Source organism: Lissotriton vulgaris, chromosome 10 (genome assembly GCF_964263255.1).
Source record: "Lissotriton vulgaris chromosome 10, aLisVul1.2, whole genome shotgun sequence".
NCBI classification, from domain to species: Eukaryota; Metazoa; Chordata; class Amphibia; order Caudata; family Salamandridae; genus Lissotriton; species Lissotriton vulgaris.
The window spans coordinates 665,657,214-665,681,059 of NC_141698.1; the positions used below are offsets into that span (position 1 = coordinate 665,657,214).

Sequence of the window (23,846 nt, forward strand, 5' to 3'; positions counted from 1 at the left end):
CTAAAATGTTTATTCCATTTGAGCAATAAATGTCTGTCAACATTTGCACTAACATAACAATCCATACGTCACTAATACTCACTGCCAGTTTTTACATTCGAGTCCCAGACCTTGTCCAGATGGAAGCAGGGGATATGTCCAAAACAAATAAATAGGCAAATGATCATTGACTCATGTCATCAGCTGGAACCAGGTCTCATGGCTCACATAGGAATCTCACATCAATAACACTAATAGACGAAAACACAGCAGTACTAGATTTTGTAGACACCGGATCATTCCAATCTACTGTTCCACTGTCTGGTGGAATGTCGCTACTGAGTTTCAAAGGTGTGCCACAAGAAGTATGTCCTACAAAGATGAGACACATCAACAGCTACATACACTTTACACAAAATGAGGTTTTACCAATGTGAAGGGAGAGTAGAATGATTTGTCTCCACTACCACATGTGGTTTGAACTAATGATGGCACACATAGTGCCTTAGTACCAATATATGACAGATTACAGTTCCAATCTTCCATTCAATCACAGTGCAAGTTGCCTTGGTACAAGATTTGTACCCCCAAAGTCTGTGTCTGTTCTTCCCAGTATCAACCCATGTTACTTTTGTACTTTGAAACAGCACCATATACCTCTAGATGTCACAACTCTGAAATGTTCAAATGAAGAGGACATGTTGAAGTAACCTAAAACAGATCAAAATCAAAAGTTTACAAATCAAACATAACATGATTGCCAAAATACAAAGTCAACTTCTGGAGAACACAGTTTCAAAAAACAATCAGAGATAAGCAATGTAACTGAACACGGTAGTAAAACCTAAAATAACAAACATCTTTGTCTGATTTTTCCTGAATTTGCCCTTCCTAACAAATTTTCATCACATACTTCGCTCATCATCAAATCAATATTTGGTGTAATAGTAAAAGTGATAACATGTAAATATATACTTACACTGATGAGAAGAAGTTGTCAATGACACCTTGATATAAGTCCACTCTTTCCTCTTCACCACTATCACCTTCTTTTGGCATTTCAGGATCTTCATCTTGTGGCTTCTCATGGTCTCGATTTTCTGTGATGTAAGCAATGTTTATTTGCTGTGTGATTTTGTGCAGCATATAGCAGGCCAAGGTGATTTTGCACACCTTATCGAGTGAGCAGATGAGGGCTCCACAAGTTTTGTCCAGACAATGGAATCTTGCCTTTAGGAGCACGAAATCCCGTTCCACTGGCCATCGTGTCCTTCTATGGGCCTAATGGAAGCAGACTTCCCCTGGTGTTGTATGCTTCCTCAGCGGTACTAACAACCATGGTCAGGTGGGACAAACGGAGTCTCCTAGATGGAAACCAAAAAAGTGCCAAAAAATGTAACATGGTCACAGATTAGTCAAATAGACATTTCCCAGACAAGCCAAGCCCTCTCAGGTCCAAGTTGTGACATTTGCATGGGTATGGAGCTTCTCTGCAGTAGAATGAAATCCTGGGCAGAGCCGGAGAAATATGCACGGATGCTTGTGATGTACAAATCCCATAAGAAGACAACTTGCACATTGACTGAATGGAAGTGCTTCTGATTCCGGTATACCTGTTCTCTAGTGTATGATGGCACTAAGGCAATATGTGTGACATTAATTGCTCCAACCACATGTGGTATTTGGCCAAAACCATACAGTTTGCCTTTCACTTTGGCTAAATCTTGCTGCAATGGAAACTAGATGAAGCTGTTCATGAGTGTCATCATTGAAGATAGAACTTCTTGTAGCACACCATTGAAACTTGATTGGGACAATCCACCAGATACTGCTGCAGTGTATTGAAAGGATCCTGTGGCCACAAAATGAAGTACTGCCATGATTTTGGCAATTGGTGTTAAAGATATGAGATAACTGTGGTGAGGCTGAAAATCTGTGTCCAGCTGGTCACATTCACCCAGTGCAGTTTATCTAGACAACCTGAAATTCTTCATTATATACATTTCTTCCATGGTGGCAAGGTCTGGAAATGGGGAGGAGGGTAAACCTGAGGCTGTCATCTCCTCACTCTCCTACGGTTTATATGTCTGAATTGGAAAATACATTTGAAGATGTGACACATTTTACACAGCAAAATATTTGGTGATTAACACTAAAGTCATGTAGTTCTACAAAATCTATATAATCTAACTACATCTTTTAATCCAACATTTGCTTTTTGTCCTTTACTCTTCACAAATTATACTTATAGCCTAATAATATAATATAAACCATTTAAAAATGTGTAAATAATAAATTTCAAATGTATAATATATTCATTTCTTATTTGTATTTGTTGCTTCAAAAATACAATCAACGGAGGTGTAAACAAACTGCACTAATATCGGCATCCAGCTCAGTAACACACTACATAGAAATTTTATTTTTAAGAATGAGTGTCCATTAAAGTTTAAATATGTAAACAAGTAACCCCCATTTTGAGTGGTGCGATGCACTTAACAGTTACAAACCCTATTTTGTACTTCTAAAATTGCGGATGTCTGAACTTGCCGATAAGACATTTGGAAGGGACTTGTGCGAATGGAAAGGGGCAACCACTCGGTCCCCCCGAACGTATGGTTGAGTGCCCCGATCCTCCCGGGAAACCATTTTGGGCGTGAGGCGTGTCTCGGCTGGTATGCCCGAAGCGGCGTAGCCATGGCGCCTTTTCCCGCCCAAGAGGGGTTGTCCTAGACACCTACACCGATGGCCACACCCAGTAGGCGTACCGGAGGAGGGTACACGCCCTCCCGAAGAAGAATAAATAGAGCGGGAATCCGAAGAAGCGTCCTCTTGTTCCTGTGCTTGGAAGGCTGCACCCACTCGTTGCTCGTGAGCCCTCGACGGAACAAGGAGCGATTTTGAGAACTTGTAATTCTTGTGTTTCTCTTTCAGTGACTTTAAAGTGAAGGATCCAGGACCGTGTTGATCGACTCGGAGTGGATAGTCGAAACCATGTCTGGCAAGAAGGCAGGAAAGGGTTCCGAGACAGACAAGGTGCTACGCATGTTGGTGAACAGAATGGCGAGAATGGAACGGAACATCGGACAAGTCCCAGCGCTTGGTCGTGATTTGGCGGGCGTCAAGAAGCAATTGGCCGCAATGAACAAGCCTGGTAACCCGAAGAAGGTAATAGGCCCGGCATTGCCGGGAGTCGTCCCCAAGGGTAGAGGGAAACGGGTCAAGAGGAGGGCGGTTGCAGGGGAGGTTCCTGTCCCTGAGGTGCCCCCGGTCATCCCTGCCATACCAGCTGATGACCCAGTACCAACCCCAGACGCTGGTCAACCGATTCCGGTTGTGATTACGCCCGCTAATGATGAGGATATGCCTCCTGAATTGGCCACCCAGTTGGCCGCATGGCTCAATAAGAAGGCAGGGGGTGCTACGGCGCCCGGAGACACGGCCGAAGAGGCCAAATTACTAATCCAGCAGTTGCGGCAGTCGCGAGATGCCGCGAAGGCGAATCTCCCTCTTGTTTCCCCACTGGTGACACCGGAAGGACCGGCAGCTGGTCTCGAGAAAACGGCGGGAACAACGACCGAACCGGGTAAGCTCGCTTTGCCAGTGGCGGGGGAGGGCTCATTACCCTCAAGGCGGGAAAGGGTGGTACAACATATCCCTATTGCCACGAAAGAATTGATATGGGCAGACAAGTATGTCAATATGTTTTCGTTGTTGACTGACCATCGCGAGATGGAATATGCTAAAACACAGAAAGATTTGTGGCACCCGAGCGTCTGGCGCGCCAAGATGGCGGAGTTCAGGGTGGAGGAGACGATAAGGAATTGGGCGAAGGCCTTTGCAATGTTTACTGCGATTATTGGTGAACGTAAGCCCGAGGTATTGACCGAACTGTCTTGTTATCAGGCACGTATAATGGATTTTTATGAAATGTATGAGGCGGACGAATGGAAAGGTTACGACATGAAATTTCGTAAAGCGAAAGAGTATGATTCCTCTCTGACATGGGATTGCCTCGACTCAATTTCTTGGCATAAGCAGCTCCTGCCTGGGGCGGCAGGGACATCCTCGCCAGGTGGGAATGGGTCGGGGGTTTCCCGCCAAAAGCCCGCGGTGCCCTTTCGAGCAGGCACCGGTGGTGATCACCAGCCGAAAACCGGCGGGAATGGTGGAAAGCGGGGGGTCTGTTGGGGCTTCAATAGAGGCAACTGTAACAGACCGCAAGGTACATGTAGGTTCAAGCATGTGTGTGCGGGTTGTGGGAATTCCTCACACCCGGAGAGTTCATGCAGATCGAAAAATAGCGGGTCGGGAGGTAAGGAAGGGTCCAAGCAAGACTGAGGTGGATCGTTGTGTACAATTGCCTACTCCCGTTGATCTCATGGCTATGACTCCTTGGTTAAACAAATACCCTGATTATGTCTCTGCTGGGGTGTTGAGGAAGGGATTCTTATATGGCTTCCACACCCCGGCGGGGGATTTTCGTGGGGAACCTTTTTGTAAAAACCAGCTTTCGCCACAGCATAATCCAGGTGTGGTGGAGAGAAAAATTTCTAAAGAAGTGAGCCTAGGCCGAGTGGCTGGGCCTTTTCAGCGACCGCCAGTGGCGGGTTTCATCTGTTCCCCATTAGGGGTGGTCCCCAAGAAGGACCCGGGGGAGTTTAGGCTGATCCATAATCTGTCTGCTCCAAGGGGTTTCTCGGTAAACGATGCTATTGACCCAGAAGTTTGTTCGGTGCGGTACGCATCATTCGATGATGCCGTCACCATGTTAAATCGCCTGGGCCCCAGGGCGCTGATGGCGAAATCAGATATTGAATCAGCGTTCCGGTTGCTCCCGGCACACCCACAGGATCAGCGTTTGCTAGGTTTTGCGTACCAAGGGAGTTATTACATGGATAAATGCATGCCGATGGGTTGCTCCATTTCTTGTGCCTATTTTGAAAAATTCAGCTGTTTTTTAGAGTGGGCATTCACCGAGGCCACAGGGCATAGGCATGTTATGCATTATCTAGATCACTTTCTGTTCTTGGGAGCAGCCGGCGACACGAAATGTGCGCAGGCGCTACAGGACTTTTGCATCCTCATGAGTGAGTTTGGAGTGCCATTGGCACCAGGTAAGACCGTTGGACCATCTACTTCACTGGAATTTCTGGGAATTGAGCTCGATTTTGTGGAGGGATGTTTCCGTTTGCCAGTGGGAAAGGTAGCTAAATTTAGGGCTTCCCTGGAACTTTGCCTTAGTAAGGAGAAAGTGACCCTGCACCAGTTACAGCAAATAGTGGGTTAGCTTAACTTTGCCTTAAGAGTCATGCCGATGGCCCGCCCCTTTTCACGCTCTATTGCACAAGCTATGGTTGGTCTCAAGGAAGGACACCATGGCACGAGACTGTCTGCAGAGGTTCGCCAGGATATGCGCATTTGGTTGGCATTTCTGGCGGACTTCAACGGTCGAGTAGTGTGGAACAAGCCGCCAGCGTCTTCGGACGAGCTGGGTTTGTGGACTGACTCAGCGGGGAGCGTGGGATTTGGCGCCATCTTTGGTAACCGATGGTTGGCACAAACATGGCCGGCGTGGTGGCATTCCTGCGGTCTCACAAGTAACATAGGGTTCCTTGAGCTATTCCCTATTTTTGTTGCTCTGATGGCATGGCCGGACGAGTTCAGAGACCGCTCTGTGGTATTTTGGTCTGATAATATGACTGTTGTCGAATGCATCAACAATCAGGCAGCACGCTGCAAATGGATCTTGAGATTGTTGAAGAAAGTTGTGCTGCTTTGCATGAGACTGAATGTACAGTTCAGGGCGAAACATGTGCCAGGTGTACTGAATCATGCGGCTGATGCACTCTCTCGTTCACATATGCAGGCGTTCAGGGGTTATCTACCTACAGCGGACCTAGCGGCGGCACCATTCCCCGAAGCACTCTGGCTAATCGGTGCCCCGGATTACAAGACCTCGTGGCAGCAAGCTTAGCCCCCAGGACGAGGAAGGCATACGAAGGAGCGTTTCGTTCCTATTGTGCATTTTTGGGTCCGGCAGGGAATCAGAACTGGGGTCAGGAGGATTCCTTCCTAGGGTTCCTGGTAGCACTGCACAGAGAAGGCCGACCAGCGGCAACGGCCAATAGGCACAGGGCGGCCATCTCATTCATGGCGCAGGTGCATGGCATCAAAGACCCAACAGGTTCCTTTTTGGCGAAAAAAGCCCTTCGCGGCTGGCAGCGCCTCGAGGGTCGCAAGCAAGACGAGAGGCGCCCGATTGGCTTAGAAAGGTTGTCCCTACTCATGGCGAAACTAGTCACGACATGCTCCTCCCAATTCGAAGCAGTTCTGTTCCGGGCAGCTTTCGCATTAGCGTTCCATGGGGCTATGCGGGTGAGCGAACTGGTCGCAAGGAATAAGAAAGATGTGGAGGGAGGCTTGTGCAGGGATCACATCCTAATTAGGGGTGATTCGATGGTAGTCACGATAGCTAGGTCCAAGACTGACCAGGGAGCTATGGGAAACAGTGTTGTTGTCCAGCGCGTGTGAGGGTCCCCCACGTGCCCGATAATGTGTATAGAGGAATACTTGGCACTGAGGGCGGATACATGGGGGGGGAGTTTGCTGAGGCACATCGATGGCACCCCACTGACGAGGTTTCAGTTCCAGAGGGTGCTAGCACTGACAATCGCTGCGGCGGGCATGGACCCTTGCGATTTTGGGACCCACTCCTTTAGGATAGGGGCTGCTACTGAGGCTACAGCCAGGGGTCAGAGTGCAGAGGAAGTGAAACAATTGGGACGATGGTCCTCGAATTGCTTCAAAAGGTATGTGCGATTGCACATGTTGTGAAGTCAAGTGACATGCACTCACGCTTCTTGTCTTCTGTTTGATGTACAGTTTCGCGAGCATGTCATGCGGGCGGAATTTGCAGTCGACCCAGTACCAGGGGACCAGCGGTCATGGATCACCGTCTGAGGAGAGAGTGGTTTGGGTCGTGGGCCACTCATACGTGAGGCGGGCCGGGGACGTGTTCAAAACAGGTGACGCGACTCGCGCAGCTGGGGAATACGGGTACAGAGTGGCCTTCCACGGAAGGGGCGGGCTCTGTATTGACCAATTCGAATCTTTTGTTGAGGGTCTCTTAGGGCGGCAGAGGTCACCGCCATCTGTAGTCATAGTACACCTGGGGGGCAATGACTTGGTGACACTGGGTAGACGAGTATTGCTCGAGCAAGTTTTGTCTTCCGTTAGCTGGTTGGCAAAAAGAATCCCGGGTGCACGATTGCCTGGTCCCACATGATTCCCAGGAAGGTATGGCGGGGGGGGCCTTTCGGTGTCAGCACTGAACCATTCGGTGAAGAAGGTTAACAACAAAATTGGTAGATTGTTTCGCTCTGCGCAGTTGCATAGCATTCCTCATGGGTGTATTCGGGGTGAAAACATGTATCTGAATGATGGGGTTCACCTGTCCCGGGAGGGGAATGTTTTACTCATAGGAGACTTCATAGCATGGCTAAGGGATTTGAGGAATCATGACCTTTAGGAGGAGTTTGGGGGGGGCCGGATAGCCGGTCAACTATCCGGCCTGTGGCGATAAGGTCATGATCGGTGAGCAGTAATTTCAAGGTCCCTAGAGGGGGGCGCCACCCACTATGGATGGGAGCGCCCGGGGGGAGGCGGCCATTGGCCCCTCCCACTGGGAGGCGGCACCCACTAAGGATGGGTCGCCTAAGGGGAGACGGCCATAGGCCCCTTCCAGGGGAGGAGGCGGCTATATGCCCCTCCTATGAATTTCCCGGGGCCCGGTTATCCGCGACGGCGGATATGATAGAGAGTGTGGGGGTGGGGGGGGAGTCCACGCTGTCCTTCCTACAGATACCTCACACGGGTGCTCGGACGACCTTTAAGATGGCGTCGAGCGGAAAGGGGGGCCCCCCAACAAGACAAGGGAAATTAGAGTTGGCAAGGAGGGTACAGTCCTCTGCGCGGCCGCCACTCACACCGTGAGGGCGAGAGTTTTTGGTAGTAGGGATCTGACACCGGTTAAGACCTTGCCGTTGGCCCTTAATGCTAGGATGTACAATTTTAATTTAGAATGTATGCATTTGCAGGATGTTAGACTCGGCTAGGAAACCTTTGTATTAGAGATTTGTTAAGGTTAGCCAAAGAACATGTCTTCATCGAAATGTAATAAATGAAAATTGTACATGATTATGAAACTTTTATTTAATGTTTTAAATTTTGTTTCATATTTTAATAAATACGGCTGGGAGGGTGACTCCCTCCCGCCTTCCAAAAGTTCAGAACTGCGTCCGACTTCCCATCCTTGGGGATTATGTTGGGAGGGGGTGACGGGCATCCCGGCCATAGGAAGTTTACTGTGTAGTGGGCAGTAAACTCTACAATGGACACAGCCATAGGCTAATGTTGGTGAAAGTAACATACGAAGACCAATGGCTGTGTTTGTATATGCTGATTATTCAGACATGTACGCAGCAGTTGGAAAGAAAGCTCACTTGCCTTCTAACACTGCTGCCATCAAGACGTCCTCCATTTTTGCCACATGTTTATCGCCTCGGAGAGCAACGATGCAAGGTCGAGCAGGTGAGAGGGCCACTGCCTTCTCACCAGAGGAGCTAGATTTGCTGGCACCGGAGGTTCTGTCCCTGTATGGCCAGCAATGTGGATCACCAGAGGAACAGGTACATGTCTGAAATGTATATGGGAATCTGTCTAACTGTTTTCTATCCCTTAACATAGGTTACAATGTACCTTTGAGTTCCTGAATGAAGTGTAGTTAGTGATGGGAACTCTCATATATTTTGTTCCTTACAGAGGAGAATGATGTTGGGAATTTCTAAGCACTTTTCAATGTTAAAAAACATCATTAGTATTTGTTGAGTGTTTAATGCCTTAGTTTCCGATGGGTGTCTTTGAAGAGATGTATCTATATATATGTTTGAATCACATGTGCAACGTTGAAAATTTGAATCATGGAAATTAAGTAACACATTATATACTCTTTACAACTGTACATAGAAACAATCAACAGGATGCAGATAACAAGGCCTTACAATAAGTAGTGTTCAGTCAGGATAATGGGCCTAGCTGGGACTGAGTTATGGGGGCACACAACTGAAGAACTGAGGTACATTTGTCATAAACATATATACTTGACTCGTCAGATTTAGAGTTGTGCTTAGAAATATGTCTCTGAATGCTTTTAAGTGGGCGACAGTTGAAAGTGAGAGTTACCTAACTTCTTGAGCTAACACTTCATTTCATTTTACTCCCATTTCAAAGTGTGTCATGTCCAAACTTAGGCCCCTTACTCACAGTGGCCACTTTTCACTGTTTCATAAGCATATATGTTTAGCCTTCAGTAGTTCACAATCATTTGCACTGATCAGAAATAGGTCACATCACAGAATAGCTGGAGCCCCAGGGGGTAGATGATGCCGCTGGCCTAGATTGGTGAGTTTAGACTATTACATGGGATGAGGGTACATTCTTATCAAAAGGGTCGGCTTTTGATAAGCAGGTGATAATATTCATGTTGTATGCTAACTTTTGAGTTATGTTAATGAGAGATGGAGAAAAGATTTTGTTACACCAATACAGACAAACAAGAATTCACAAAGCCATTTTTTGTGTAATTTCTTATATCCATACAGGTAAATGCCCATCAGAAGCAGTAGATGTGGAAGGCCATCGTCAGAAAGGTGCAGACCTGGGTGTCTACATGCGGCGCAGCGTCCATTGCCGCAAGTGGTGGGAGGAGCTACGATGCTGGAACCAAAAGTCAGTTGAAGTCCAGCTCAGGCCGTCCTTACATGGGAGGCACGTGCACCCCACCCTGACCCCCCTAATAGCCCACGTTATTGCAGTTGCCTATCTGGAGCATGATGGGCAGTTGAGAGCCCAGCAGAAACAAAAAGGGGTAAGTTCTTATAAGAGTTTCACATGTTACATGACTAATTCTTTGTTACAGGCATGATTTTTGACATCAACATTAAGAATGACCCATGTCCAATGCACAAGAAGAGTTCTTAAAGGTGTAAGCTAGGCACAATATATATGAGAATGTGCTTTGTCTATTAATTTGTTGGTAACCCACCTGATACCTGTTTACAACCAATGGACTGTTCTGAGCAGACACATAGCTGCCTAAACTCCGCATATACATCATGTAGTTTGACGTCATGAGGGACAGTTGTACCAAGCAGTCCAATAGTGTTTTATTTTGTCAGGTGTGATGCACCTTCACTATTGTGGATGGTTTAATGGTAGCCTTATTACATGTGAAATAGCATACTAGGCACAGTGGATGTACTAAACATCACATTGGTAAGTTGGGATTCGAACAAACAAGAGTGAGCGTGTGATACAAATGAAGGGTGACATCAGTATTAAAAGCTACATTTTGGAATCAAAACATATCCAAATTGTGTTTCATACATTTTAAAAGTGATAGATTAGCACGATGTCTTACTCTTTTACAAAGATGTATGTTTAGGCCAGTCTGTTTTTGACAAATAATAGTGATAGGCATAGAATTGTTGTTGAATCACAGACAGGATTGTGTGCACATTGAGGACAGTGTGACACATACCCTAAACCATTTTTCAATGTCCTTAGTCATTTCCAAATGATAAAGCTATGATGGAGATAAATGGCAACATTAAAGAGATTTTGCAAGATGGAATGTTCCATCACATTTATGTATGAGTATCCCATCATGAAGTTCAAAATCAGGCATAATCATGGATCATTAGGCAACTGTTGAAATACATCAAGGCGTAATATGTTGCGTATTGTGATTTATATGTGAATCTTTGAAGTACGTATATGTAAGGAAGGTAAAGGTTGGTTGGCCAAAGAGACCACTGGATGCAACAGAGATATGGTGTATGCTTGTTTATTACTTTCTTTCTTTAGGTCTTTAGGGGTGTCAGACCTAATAACGGTAACAACACAAAGTTCTTTAAACATAACAATATTGAGGCTGTTTCTTCCACGGATCCTGCAAGTCCCTCCTCAGGCACTCTGGGGTCTCGTGGTTCCAGGAAGTACACTGCTTCTCTCTCATGCCAGGATGCAGGAGGGGGAAAAAAGAAAAACAAACATGTCTGGGGTTACCACTGGGTTTTCTGACCTCTTCAGGCAGTGCTACCATCACCAGATATTGGAAAGTGAGGGAGAGGAAGTGAGGAAGACGCCCGCGGTGCAGGATCAAGATATCACACCAGTGCATTAAGTCCCCGTGCCTCCCCACCACCCCCACCCCCACCACAACGACCCCCTCAGCGGTACTCGCCTTGAGCCACGACCCGTGACCAGGCCTGTAGCGTAGGGAACCAGTACGTCCTCTCCCTCCTGTGGGCCGCTGTGCTCGGTAGCAGTGTACAATACACTCTCCTGGTTCTCCACCCTTCCATTGTGTTTGACCTTGTCCTCCTTCCTTGGCTCGTCTCTCCCGCTCCTCATCTCTTTCTTCTCTGCCTCCGGCTTCATTCTCACGCTCCTCTTACCACCCAGGATCTCCTTGTCCACACCTTTTGGCCACCCCCTTCTGATGACGTCAGGGAAACCTCCCCGGTCCTTTCGGCCGCTACTAGACCACTGGGTGTTTTCGGTGTGCATGGTGGATCAGCATCACCCATCGGATGCTTCCGGTACACCTCATCCTCCTCACAGTATAATATATGAATTAGTGTATGTAATCATTACTGTTATGTTCTACAAATATTTTACTACAGTGAAAGCCGGCCTATTTATTGAAACAATTTCACCTAGATACAACAAAATTCAAATAACTGGAGGTATTTAGGAGTGAAATGCGAAAATGTGTTTTCCTCTGTCCTGAAGTGTATTAGAAATATTTCAAGGGCTAGGTATTTACTTATGTTGTGGAAGTCATTTGTCCATCCACCCATATACTTGTTTCTGACTGTCTTCAACAGCATAGGTATCTATGTAGTACGCAATACATTGCTAAGCTAATTCAGTGCAGAAATCAGTTATTAAGTTTTACAATCAACATATACTTTAGTGACTTCTAGTAAGTGTTACATAGTGAAATGCCCAAACAAAGGTAACTTGTATTCAATTTATGCTAATATTGGTACAACATTGCAGTATTTATTGGCACGCATCTGTTCATATTTCACTTATTGAAAAATGGAAGCTATGCAAATTTTAGGGTCTTGTGAACACACTGTACAGAGGTCCTTTTGGTTGATATCCTTTTTGGTGACATCAGTTCACCATTCTAAACAACAAAGGCCAACCATTCAGAGCTGTGAAACAGTTCCTAGAGAGACATAATACTGGGTAAGAGACAAGCTCAGACATGATATAGAAGTGATCATAGTGAATGACATAGCTGTGTCCAAATGCTTTCTGAAAATCTGAAAACTTGGGAGCAGTTTGTGATCAAAGTTCATGATCAGTTCTATTTACATATATCCAATAACACTATTGTATATGTAATTTCAGCATCATCTAGGGCAGGTGAAGGAGAAGTTGCCAACCAGGGCAGGGAAGTAGCTGGCCACTATGTTTCTGGTGTGGCCACACCAACACCAGGAAAGCCAGTGGCATGGAGGGTGAGGAGAGTGCAATGGAGGGCCCCCAGTGGCTCAACATCTTCTTTAGAGGTCTCCTCCAGCAAGCACTCCCTACTGGTGGCAGGCCCTACTACTCCTGTCCCACCTGCATCCTTGTCCAGCACCCAGAGTACGATCCCCAGCTTCCCCCTTGCTCCATTCCCAGTTGGCCACACCCAACCCCTACAAGGGGTGGTGTCTCCTTCGCTCCAGGCACCTTACTCCCTGCCCCTGTCCCCAGGCTGCGCTGAGCTTGGAGGCTATTGACCTCCTCAGGAACATCTATGTAGGGCAGACTGCACTACTGAATGCCATCCAGGAGCTTGGCTGTTAATTGCAACAAATAGTAGCCTACCTGGAAGGCATTCACAGTGCTACGTCTGGCCTACAGAGGTCTTTTCAGAGTCTAGCCTCCTCACTGACCACAGCCTCCCAACTAACCCAATCTTGTGCCCCACCTCCCGCCCCGTCCTCATCCAAATTCCCTATTCCAAGACCTGTCCTACGCACACTCACTTTATTGCACACACCCAATCACACAGACACAATTAGCACACCTACACAAAAAGACAAATAACACAAAGAACAAAGTTGTGCATCCAAATAGACAGACACCACACCAGCACAACCACATACACCAACCCCACAGAAAACACATATACCACCCCCACCCCATAGACACTGCACCCACCACCAAAACCACATGCACCACCCCCACCACCAGCACAGCCACAGACACTAAAACCACAACAAAACATCCACAGACAATGCACCAACCACCACAGCCACATCCACCAGGACTATACCCAGCACCTCAACAGCACACACACCCACAATACAGAAATGCCCACACTCATCCATACAACACACTCTAACAAAGTAAGACACACCCAAACGTTCACAATATATACTAGACCCAGACACCTGCACCTTCAACAGACACATGCACAACAGACACGTTCACTACCTCTACCTCCCAACCCCAACTCCCTCCCAACCATCCTACTAATTTTCCCAAAGAGAGCCTTATGCTTGGCCTTGCCATGATCCCTTCCACATCCACATCCACCCCTTTCAAATGCACACCTACCCCTTCCACACCCCCAAACCATCCCTTCCACATCCCAACCCACCCTTCAAAAGAGAGGAACCAACCTTAATACCCCCCAAAAAAGGCAACAGCCCCATCCCAAAACCAAGACCACCCCTCCCAAAACCACAACCCCTCCATAACCCCAAACCACCCTTCCAACCTCCCCTCCCAAAACCAAGACCACCCTCCCAAAACCAAAATCAACCGCTCCCCCAAGTAACATCTTTGAAGTGCCTTCTCTGTCCACTAGATGCCCCTACCCGGGGAGTATCCCTTGGAAATGCAATTTGAGGAAAGCTGAGTGCCACAGCACACCTGATCACAGGACTTAGTGGACACCATTTGCACTGGCATTTGCCTGGTTTAAAACAAGTTGAGAGACTTATCTCATTGTGAATAAATCAATTTTTTTCTTTTCACCAAGTTTCTCCTGGCACTAATTTTCCTTTGCAATTGTTCGATTCCTAGCAATGTTTCAGTGTAAAATGTGTGGAAAATATTTGTCTTTAGTATGATGGCAGGAACTACTTACTTTTTAAATGTCTACTATGTTAAGTGCATATACTGGTTCACATGGTATGTGATGGTCATTTGAATTTATATACAGCCAATCAACATAGCAGTAGACACTTGCACAAACAAATAGATGTTGACAAATTATTTAACAATATTTTACTAGAGGTGTATTTGTTTCACCTTGATTACTGATACATTTATACACATAGGCATTGCACCTTGTAATATTATGTGCAAAGTGAACTTGTATACAATGCAGGACTTGCACTAGACAAGGGGAAATGTTACATGGATGATTATGTAGAGTGCGTCGAATTGGGGATTAAGGTGAGGATTACAGCTTGTCTAGTGCATTTTCTACATTATGTGCAACTGTCCTTTTTTTGAAAGGCAGCTGGCACCAAATTTATTAACACAATGTCGTTATACAGGTGTGCTACTTTAAATGTCTTAAATGTCAACATTAGAGACATATGCATTGCACATTGGTATGCTATTGCTTGTGTGAGTAATTTAAAAATGCACGTGTCCTGAGCAAATGTGAACAGCCAAGTATTGGGGAGGTTACCTTCAGTTCTGGCAACAACGGTGTTCCAGCGACAATGGTGTTGATTTGCATCGTGATCAGGCAGCACCAGCAGAGGCAGGATGTGTAGGATCGAGTCCATGGAGGTACAGGAAGTGGAACAGTGAGTAAAGGTGAGTTTGTGCCCTATATGTGTTCCTTCCACCAACTATGAGGTGGAAGTTTCCCCTCACAGCTGTGTCGACGGGAAAACACACAGTGACTGTCCCAGCAGACAAAGTGGCTGTACTGCCTCCAAAAGCCACTTTTGCCTATCCCACTGGCAACGTGGTTGAGATTTCTTGGCGGTGACAGCAGGACTGTGGAAGTCTTTTGTCTATGCAATAGCCAACATCTGAATAGGGAGTGCTGACCGCCAAGCCGGCAGGCAGGAAGACCACTGAAAAAACCTTTGTGGGATCCGATCCGCCACGATCTAACTCAGGCCCTAGGTTGTGTGCTCAGGGTCTCCAATCTGCTTCTCCAGTTAATGCCACACCCACACCCCGATATATTTCCTCCCCCATATACTTACCTCATGTATATTTCATTTGTATTAAAACAGTTCAAGAAAATTTAAACTGCAAAAAGCAACAATTACAATTTCTGGTGAACGTATAGCAACATACGCACAAAAATTAGGTATATAGAAATATATAATCCCTTTTAACATGTTTTAGAATTAACAAGTTAACACAATTATCCACACCTGTAATTTCCTTTCCATTTGGGATCTACATCCTTGCAGGGAAAACGTGTATGTTGCTACTGTTGCTTTTACTATCACAGGCACGGAGGCTGTGCTAGAAGTCATTTCTGTACTCAATTAAGACAGTTTCCTACCTAAGGGAATTTACACACATATTTAGCAGAGTTTATAGTTTTATTAACTCCATTCCTCAGATGACCGAATTTATATTTAGCATGGAATAAATCAAACTTTGCCAGATCGCAGTCTGCATCTATTAACTTATTTCAAAATATGTAACTGGTTTTCCCTTGCTTTGTGCATTTGCATTCACAGTTATATAGCAAATGGGCATTTCCAAGATATGCCAAAAACAGCACCTCAACTGAGGATTTAGAACTGCTTTCGGAGTAATGCCTAAGTCTAATGACAATAAAAGAAACAGGCTATTGCAACACCAACAGGTATCAGCTCTAAAATTCCAATGCTTTTTCCAGATGCATGCATGCCCCCTTATCAAGACACAACAGAATGCAAGGCTTGCAATCTATCAATAGGTTTTCTATCAAAGAAAAGCCATTCCAAGATGGACACCAACATGCAGGCGTCATGATGCAAGCGCACATATGCATTAAGCAGTGTGTGACAGTCGAGCATTGTGGTCAAGATAAATTCATCTTTCCAACATCAGACAGCCATGTTACAATAATAAATCATACTTTTAAAAAAACAATAGAAGAGAAGCATGCACAAAGCACACAGGAGGAAAGAGGCCCAGCAGTAGTTTGCTGCTGCAGTACCTTTGTAAAAATAAAAAATAAACAGATAAAAATAAATGTATCAAGGGGAGTGGGGTGGGTGGGGACTGGAGCTAGATATATTGGTGAGCAGTGGAGTGAAAAGAGAGCATGTGTGGGGAAGGCGAGGATAAGGGGGAGAGAGAGCAACAAAATATATACATTCCCATGGAATGCTCAATACAAAATAAAAATAATCCCCTCAATTATGTAGTAGAAGGGTTAAACTCATCCAATCAGAATGCTGTGTGACCAAAACAGTTGTAGGTGAGACAATCAAAAGAATAGGGAGGAAATCTATTGAATCAAGATCAGACAACTGAGATAGGCAAAAAAATCCAGTCATGACCAATGGGCTATCTCACCCCCTTAGGATACAATATGCACTGGAAACTACAGCTCTACCAGCAGACAGCTTTAGCTGCCGGAACCTGTGACCTAAAAAATTTGATAAACATATTGAAAAAATGAAATGTGATTGATATCAAGGCACCAAATGGAGGTTTCATATGGGTTCTTCCTTTTGTACATTTCCAGGCGGCACTAATCCCATTCCTTATCCCTTAGCTGATAAGGAGGCATGTTATGTTGCACAGAAATTCCGTGAGGCAAAGGGGATACCAACTTAACTGTTCTTTGATCCTCAGGATATTTGTATCAATTTTTCCACTTAAAGAGATCACTAGCAATTGTATACATTGTGCTTCATGTATTGATATCATACTTTAATCTACAAATAAATCATTAAAGTGCCATTCTAATCAGACAATCTGAACCAATATGAATTCTCATATGCAGGCCCCCAGCAGGTCATTTAGTATGACGCACTTCAAGGTGCAAATTGCAAACCAAGTCCCAAATTTACCAGCATTTGTGTTGTGGTCTTTCAGGATTTACAAAGCCAGGCAAAGCCCTATTTGTATGTTGTTGTGTTGGTTTGTGAATATAAAAAGTAACATAGGGAAGCACAGGTCCACTGACTTTTTTGTAACTTTTCATTATGAACAAATGATCTAACAACACTGCTCTTAGGCTTACCACCATGACCAACAAAGCCCTGCTGTATTAAGCATAAGTATTCACACATGACAACCAGAGAAGAATAAAAAAACAAAAGTATCTTATTATCTAGGAGCGGTTGTTCATAACATAACAGTGGCATTTGCTTGACCTTCAAGGACAAGCTCCATCCTTCAAAATGGCTCTGCTGACAAGCCAGACCAAATAGGGCTCTTAGAAACTTAGTGTGGTTCATTTCGTAGAATATGCAAAGCAGAAAAATGTACTATATGTTATGGAAGGCTTGCATTTTTAGAGTTCATCAATGTATCAGCTTAATCAGATTTTTCCAGCTTTAGCACTTGATCATGGGCCAGATATGAAGAAAAGTGTTTGCGAATACCATATAGTGATTTTTTGCAATTCGCTATTTGGTAAGCGCAGAAACCCAGGTACAAATGAGTGTTTAACACAGTTGGCAATTCCCAGTGTGTCGCTAATAGTCCTCCCTCATTATTATTCATGAGGTAGGTCTCGACTTGCGATCCTTGGGAAAGCCAAAAATCACAAGGATGGTGGCCTGCTGGGGTCAGCAGACCACCATGTCAGTGATTGCTTTTCAATAAAGCAATGGTTTTTTTCTTCAAATGCAGCCCGTTTTCCTTAAAGCAAAACAGGATGTGTTTCAAAAAGAAAAATGAAAAGTTTATTTTAAATTTTTAGAGTAGGCAGTGGTACATGGGACCACTGCCTGCTCTTAATAAATGTTTTACAAACATTCACAAAGGGAAGGGGTCCCTTTGGGACCCCTATCCATTTGCGCATGGGTTACCACCTACTTGAAGTAGGTGGCAAAAGGCGAATGTTTTGCGACCGCATTTTGGTCACAAAACATTCACATATACCATTGCATTTTGGTATTACGAAGGGACGCCATAACACACCCCTTCCTAATACTGAATCGCAGACCCAATTTGCGATTCAGTAATAGGTTACCGCATCGCAAATTGGGCCTTCGTACATGAAATAGATGCTTTTTTCCTGCCGTAAATGCCCAATTCTGCTTTGTACATCTGGCCCTTATTCTTTCAGTCCTACCTGAACTGATTAGGTTGCTTGGATGTAGAGTTGTACCTTATGCGGACCGTAGAGAGCTTATCATCAGGCTGTATAAGTGGGATGTAGTATCTGCACAGAAGATGTGTGAGCTTCCTGAAGATATGTATGACTAAGACAGATATGCTGATTACTGGTTACAATGTTGCATGCTGAGATGTTACCCTTTGACCTACCTGCATTAGATCATCACCCACTACAGCCTAAATATCAAATATTCAAGGTTGTTGATCAACCATGAGGTTTCATTAAGGTATGTTACCAGAATAATGAGCACTAAATGTTATACTTCAAAACCACTGAAGCAAAAATATCAATGATCAAAATATCAACAAGGTAACCAGTAGTGGTAGTACATATAGGTTTAATGTACTTAACTCCACATATAAGTAACTTTAATAAACACATATCTTCAATGTACGTATGTAGATGTGGTGTTAAGAATAGTTAATCTTTGCTTGCCCTGTTGATCTTTTGATCTTCGGCCCATATTATGACATATAGGTCTCCATAAAGAAGCAAGGGAATACGATGCCAACTACACACTTGAGTCTGCAGTACATCTTACCAAATGTACCGTTATTCATAAAGAGGGGCAGCCATCATTTGTTGCCACATGCATCTGTTCCAGTTTGGACTATGTAACAACCTTTATCTGGGACTTCCTGCTTACTTATGATCTTACAGAAAGTCCATAACTTTGTGGACAGTATATTCAATGGACGTTTAACCGAGGAGGAAGGACAACTACAAAGAGTACAGTTTATACATCTCCCAGGCTTGCAACCATTTTTTTGACAGACTGACAAAGAGAAATCACAACTCTCTGACTTTCTTTGACCGTACACAGCCTGGACGAGCGCTGCAATCAACTCACGCCCTCTAAATTAAAGAGAGAACTGAGGGGGGAAATTCCTTTTGTTGCATAAGGGGGCATTTCTTTTGTTAGTTAGAGCCAAACATTTAAAATGCTCGGCCATGAAAAATAGGCCAAATTTCGAATTACAAGACCTTTGGGAAAGCAATCAAAACTCATTTTTTCGTCAACGTTTATGTGCTTGAGTTTTTATGTTTTCTTTCTTGTGGCCTCCTTCTACTGCCTTTACGCAGGAAACCTTCCTGGTGACCATATGTGCTACAGGTGATAATATAGAAATTAAATAGAAGCGCTTGATTAGGAAGTGCCCAATAAAAAAAGCTAGAAAATACTGTAAATGTTCACTATTCTGGGTACAATTCTAGGCACTATTCTAGGTCCTGCTACAGTGTTAATAAAACGCCTCAGAGCCCATCTAGGGTAATGTAAAGCACATCTTGATTCAGGGATCAACTTAGAATGCTCTCCGCCTAAAAGAGTAGTGGGACGGCCTCCAGACGTCCCCAAGCACCGTGGAAATACCGTGTAGTTCAAACCAAGCATTACAACGTCCATACTATTTTTAGCCCTTTGAACAAATGCTAAATGCCATATTTTTAGGAACATTGCCAGTTTCTTAAGATTTTTGTGGTGCTGAGCATTTTATCTCAGAATTAGACAAATAAGTCCCTCTGGACTTCATTGTGGAGAGATATACTGTGAAAACAAATATAACAATAGGAATATAATTTAAATCCCATGTGTACGTACTTGACATCACTGAAGTCGCTCATCTGTAGTTTTAGAATATCTGCCACGTCCTCAATTAACTCCAGGCCTTTTTCTCCTTTCAGAGATCTGTTGAAAAAAAGCAAGACAGATATGACCTTACTGCAAAAAATAGAACCCATCAATACGTGTGAGAGGCCAAAAGTCCCAAAAGAGTTATCACCTTGGCCGATTCGAGTCTAAGACACGCAGCTTATTGTAGTAAGTGCGACACTGAGGGAATTGGCATCAGGTGTTTCCGGCGGCCATGATGAATCACCCGCGTTTTCCAGCAATAAGACAAACAATAAGGTGCAAATGGAATTGTTAGGAAACCTAATGGGCCCCTGATGTGGTGAAGCCTCATCTCTGGATTTGATGAAAAAAAAATGCGGATGCGAGGAAAAGAACCGGGAATGGGAAATGGAGCTAATAGCGGGCAACGCATTTCAGGGATCTTATACAAACAAATCACACCTGCGTAGTAAATATATGAAACCGACTAAAATGGCCGCTGTAATAATGCATGCACACAGCATTTGTACATTTCAGAGAACAAAGACACGGAGAAGGCGGCTGTTTTTGAAACACGGACCTCACTACGGTTGTTTAGAATTTGTCGGTCAGGGTACTTCTTCACGAATGTGGTGGGCGTGCTGTACTCCATTATAGTCAACGGCACTTGTATTATTATGGCCACTGACGTTTTTCTTCTTTGTTGGTCTGTCTTTATGCTTTTAGTAGATTATAGATACGTGCACTTACTAAAACTAATCCCCGATTGAGAGTTGGAGAGTAAGGTATAAAAAAAACTGTGCTTTCTCGAGGAAATGTTAAATTCGAAGGCATATCTTTGCCCCTATGGATACTGAGGAGGAGGAAATTCCAGATGATTTCTCCTCTACACTTAGGGGTCTATTACGCTGGCGGGTGGACAAAGTCCGCCCGCCATCGCAGTGGGAGATGGGACCGCCCACTATGTACAGTTAGGATGCGCCCAAAAGTGTGCATTTTTCGCATTGCAGCGTGCGGTGCTGTCAGCAGCACCCCCCGCAATGCAAAAAAGGCGTAGGTGCATTTGCATGCACAACGTGGCAGGTCCTGCATGCAAATGCAGGGGGGTACCATAGGTACCCCCCATGTGCCCCTCCACCCCCCAATATCCTGGGGGCCCGCAACGGGCCCCCAACTGCAAAAACCCCATGCCATTCCGTGACGGCAACGCCGCCACAGAAAGGCTGGTTCTCGCAGCCATTGTAATATGGATGGCGGTGTCTAGCAGAAACCGCCACCATATTCAACCCTTTTCTCCCCGGTCGACCGGGCGGAAAAGCGGCGGACAGTCTTCCCGTCTGCCACAGTACCCACCGCCATCATAATATGGCGGGGATAAATGGAAGGTGGGAGGGAGATTCTGTCGGGCAATCCGCCCGACATTGTAATAGACCCCTTAGCTTTTCCTCTAGAAATTGGAGGTCCTGACATTACTGCCCAAATCTAAGCCAGTCCCTCAGTAATTCAGGACAAGCCATGTTAGAATCACCGCGTATATCCCCTCTTCGAAATAAACAATACAGAGAAATTATTAAATTTATAATATGGATCTGTTTTAGCCAAGTTTAAGAAATGGTCTTGGTCCCTCATTTAGAAAAGGTCTGAATAGCTCTATAACTACCACGATTCTTCAATTGAGTTACTACATCTGGTAATCTTGTTATTACAGTACGTTTATTTTAAGGGTGAACAACCGTCAGGATCAGTGGGTTTTTTTCTCCATGTGAGCAATGTTATCACCTGCTGTTTCCTGGTGCTAACGGGCACAGCTTTCCCATGCAGCATAGCGTGTATCACCACTTTTGCAATGCGGTGATATTGTATTAAATAGTGAAACCAGGTTATATTTACAGTAACCAACTATCGCACATTTAACACAGTTTTTATGCTTTCCCAACTTCTCTAAATGAGCACCTCGCGGTTTAAATAAACAGTTAACTCTTAAAAAAAAGATTCTTAAATGTAGGGCTATGCCTTTCAATTTAGTAAGTCGTCTGCTTACTGGCTGGTACATTAACAGTCTGGCAGTTACAGGGCAATCTCCCAACTGAATCAATCATCACTGTCCTTGGCAGGATATAATACTCTCTCAGATGTAGCCTGGCACTTCAGCTGAGCATGAATCCAGAAAACAATTACAATTATGGTGATTATGTCTGTCAGTAAATGATCAAACCTCGTCACTTTTTCTGAAACATCCTTTTTAGAACATGGGAACAATGAAGTTCTGCTAAATGAATAGGTTTATGAAATAAAACATTCAGTGAGTGCACATTTACACACTGAAGGCATTCTTATGTAAAACTGTTTTCGTAATAACACCCAGGCTGACTTTAAAAGTCCATTCGCTGACTCATTATGCAATGTCTAAGGCTTAAAAATTCTATTATCCACATCTCTACGCACATAAGAAGGGTAAGCTTTGCTCGCCCACAAAATGTACAGTCTACTGGTACCCGATTTCAGGTTTTTATATGCTCTAACAAGCATCCCAATGGAGAAAAAAACTCAAATACAACGTCTAAATGGTCAGTTTGGTGTTCCCGCAGTTAGGTAAACCACTTCTCCTAAATGCAATAACACTTTTTATATAATAAGAAGCCTGTAATCTACCAATGTGTAAAATCCCAATATAAATGATTATAAATTCCAACTCAAATCAATAAATAATACTATATTCATGTGAATTGCGTCGCCAGAACTCCGAAGTGACAGTACTGGACCATATTACACACTGTCCTGTTATCGATTTTTTATGTACAGCCTGTGCGTTTTGGGGCAGTTAGCTGGGTGTTTTTCAAGGTGCAGCTAACAATGGGCACTGATTGGAATTAGAAGGTTTAGGTTTTCTTTACCTTTGTGGAATACATTGTTAATAAAACAAAGGACAATGGTGAAGATCAGTGTATTTTAGGTGGCTCTGTGGTAGCACAATTTACTACATAATTATGGATGTTTCTAGATTCCCCAACCTCCTCAAAATGTCGCCCGCAAACAGATATACCTTATGGCTGAGTATTTAAACAAGCACCACCTCTAGCACTTCTCTCTGTCTAATTATTATGCCAGCAGTGCCACTGACAATAATAAAGGAAGAGTAAAGAGTGGGGTAATCCTATTTTGTTCCCCCTAGAAAACATGAGAACCAGAGACACGTCACTATTTACCAATACCCTGGCCATACAATCAGCATAACAGGCCAAGATATGTTTCTGCACTGAAAGACACGCTCCCAATCTATTCAGGACACATCTCAAAAAGGACAAACTGACTTTTTGGTATCTAGTGGTAGTATGATCATAGGGATTTTTCTAATGAGACTGTTCTATCAATTGAAGCACTCTTCTTATATTGTTAAAGGTCTGTCTATGTAAGATAAAATGCAACTGATTCAGATTTATCCGGTACACAGATAAGAGCTCCCAACCAGAACCTCGCTGCAGTATTAACCACTCCCTTCCTGAATACTTAAAAAAAAAAACAAGGACATATGAAAATAGTACCATGGCATATGTTATAGATGCTGTTCCAGAGAGTGTTATGCTTTTTATAAGCATTGTTGAGGGAGTGGAAGGGCAAAAATGGCCAATTCATGAGTCATGACCCTTCCTCCAAAATACAAAACAATGATAATAAATACCATATTACAACCCATACATTTGCATGTACACTATTTATGCTGATATGAAAATAAATGCAGCCCAATAAGACATATTATTTAACACAAATAAGAAACACACCTTTATACATTTATTACTACAGTGCAAAGGTCAAATTCTACATTTTTACCAAAAGTGCCATGAGAAAACACCTTTTTAA

The 23,846-nt window shown here is 44.2% G+C and overlaps 1 protein-coding gene across 2 annotated transcripts in view; it reads right to left on the minus strand.

The window, feature by feature from the left end:
- Window positions 1-23,846, minus strand: part of PTPRN2 (protein tyrosine phosphatase receptor type N2) — a 2,289,968-nt gene that overhangs the window by 1,070,290 nt on the left and 1,195,832 nt on the right. Inside the window, exon 10 of one of the 2 annotated variants that reach the window (XM_086941498.1) lies at window positions 19,973-20,063. The exons of the other annotated variant lie outside the window; for it this stretch is intronic. Within the exon in view, the coding sequence (XP_086797624.1) occupies window positions 19,973-20,063 (91 nt within the window). The remainder of the gene's footprint in view (window positions 1-19,972; window positions 20,064-23,846) is intronic. 2 annotated transcript variants of the gene reach the window in all.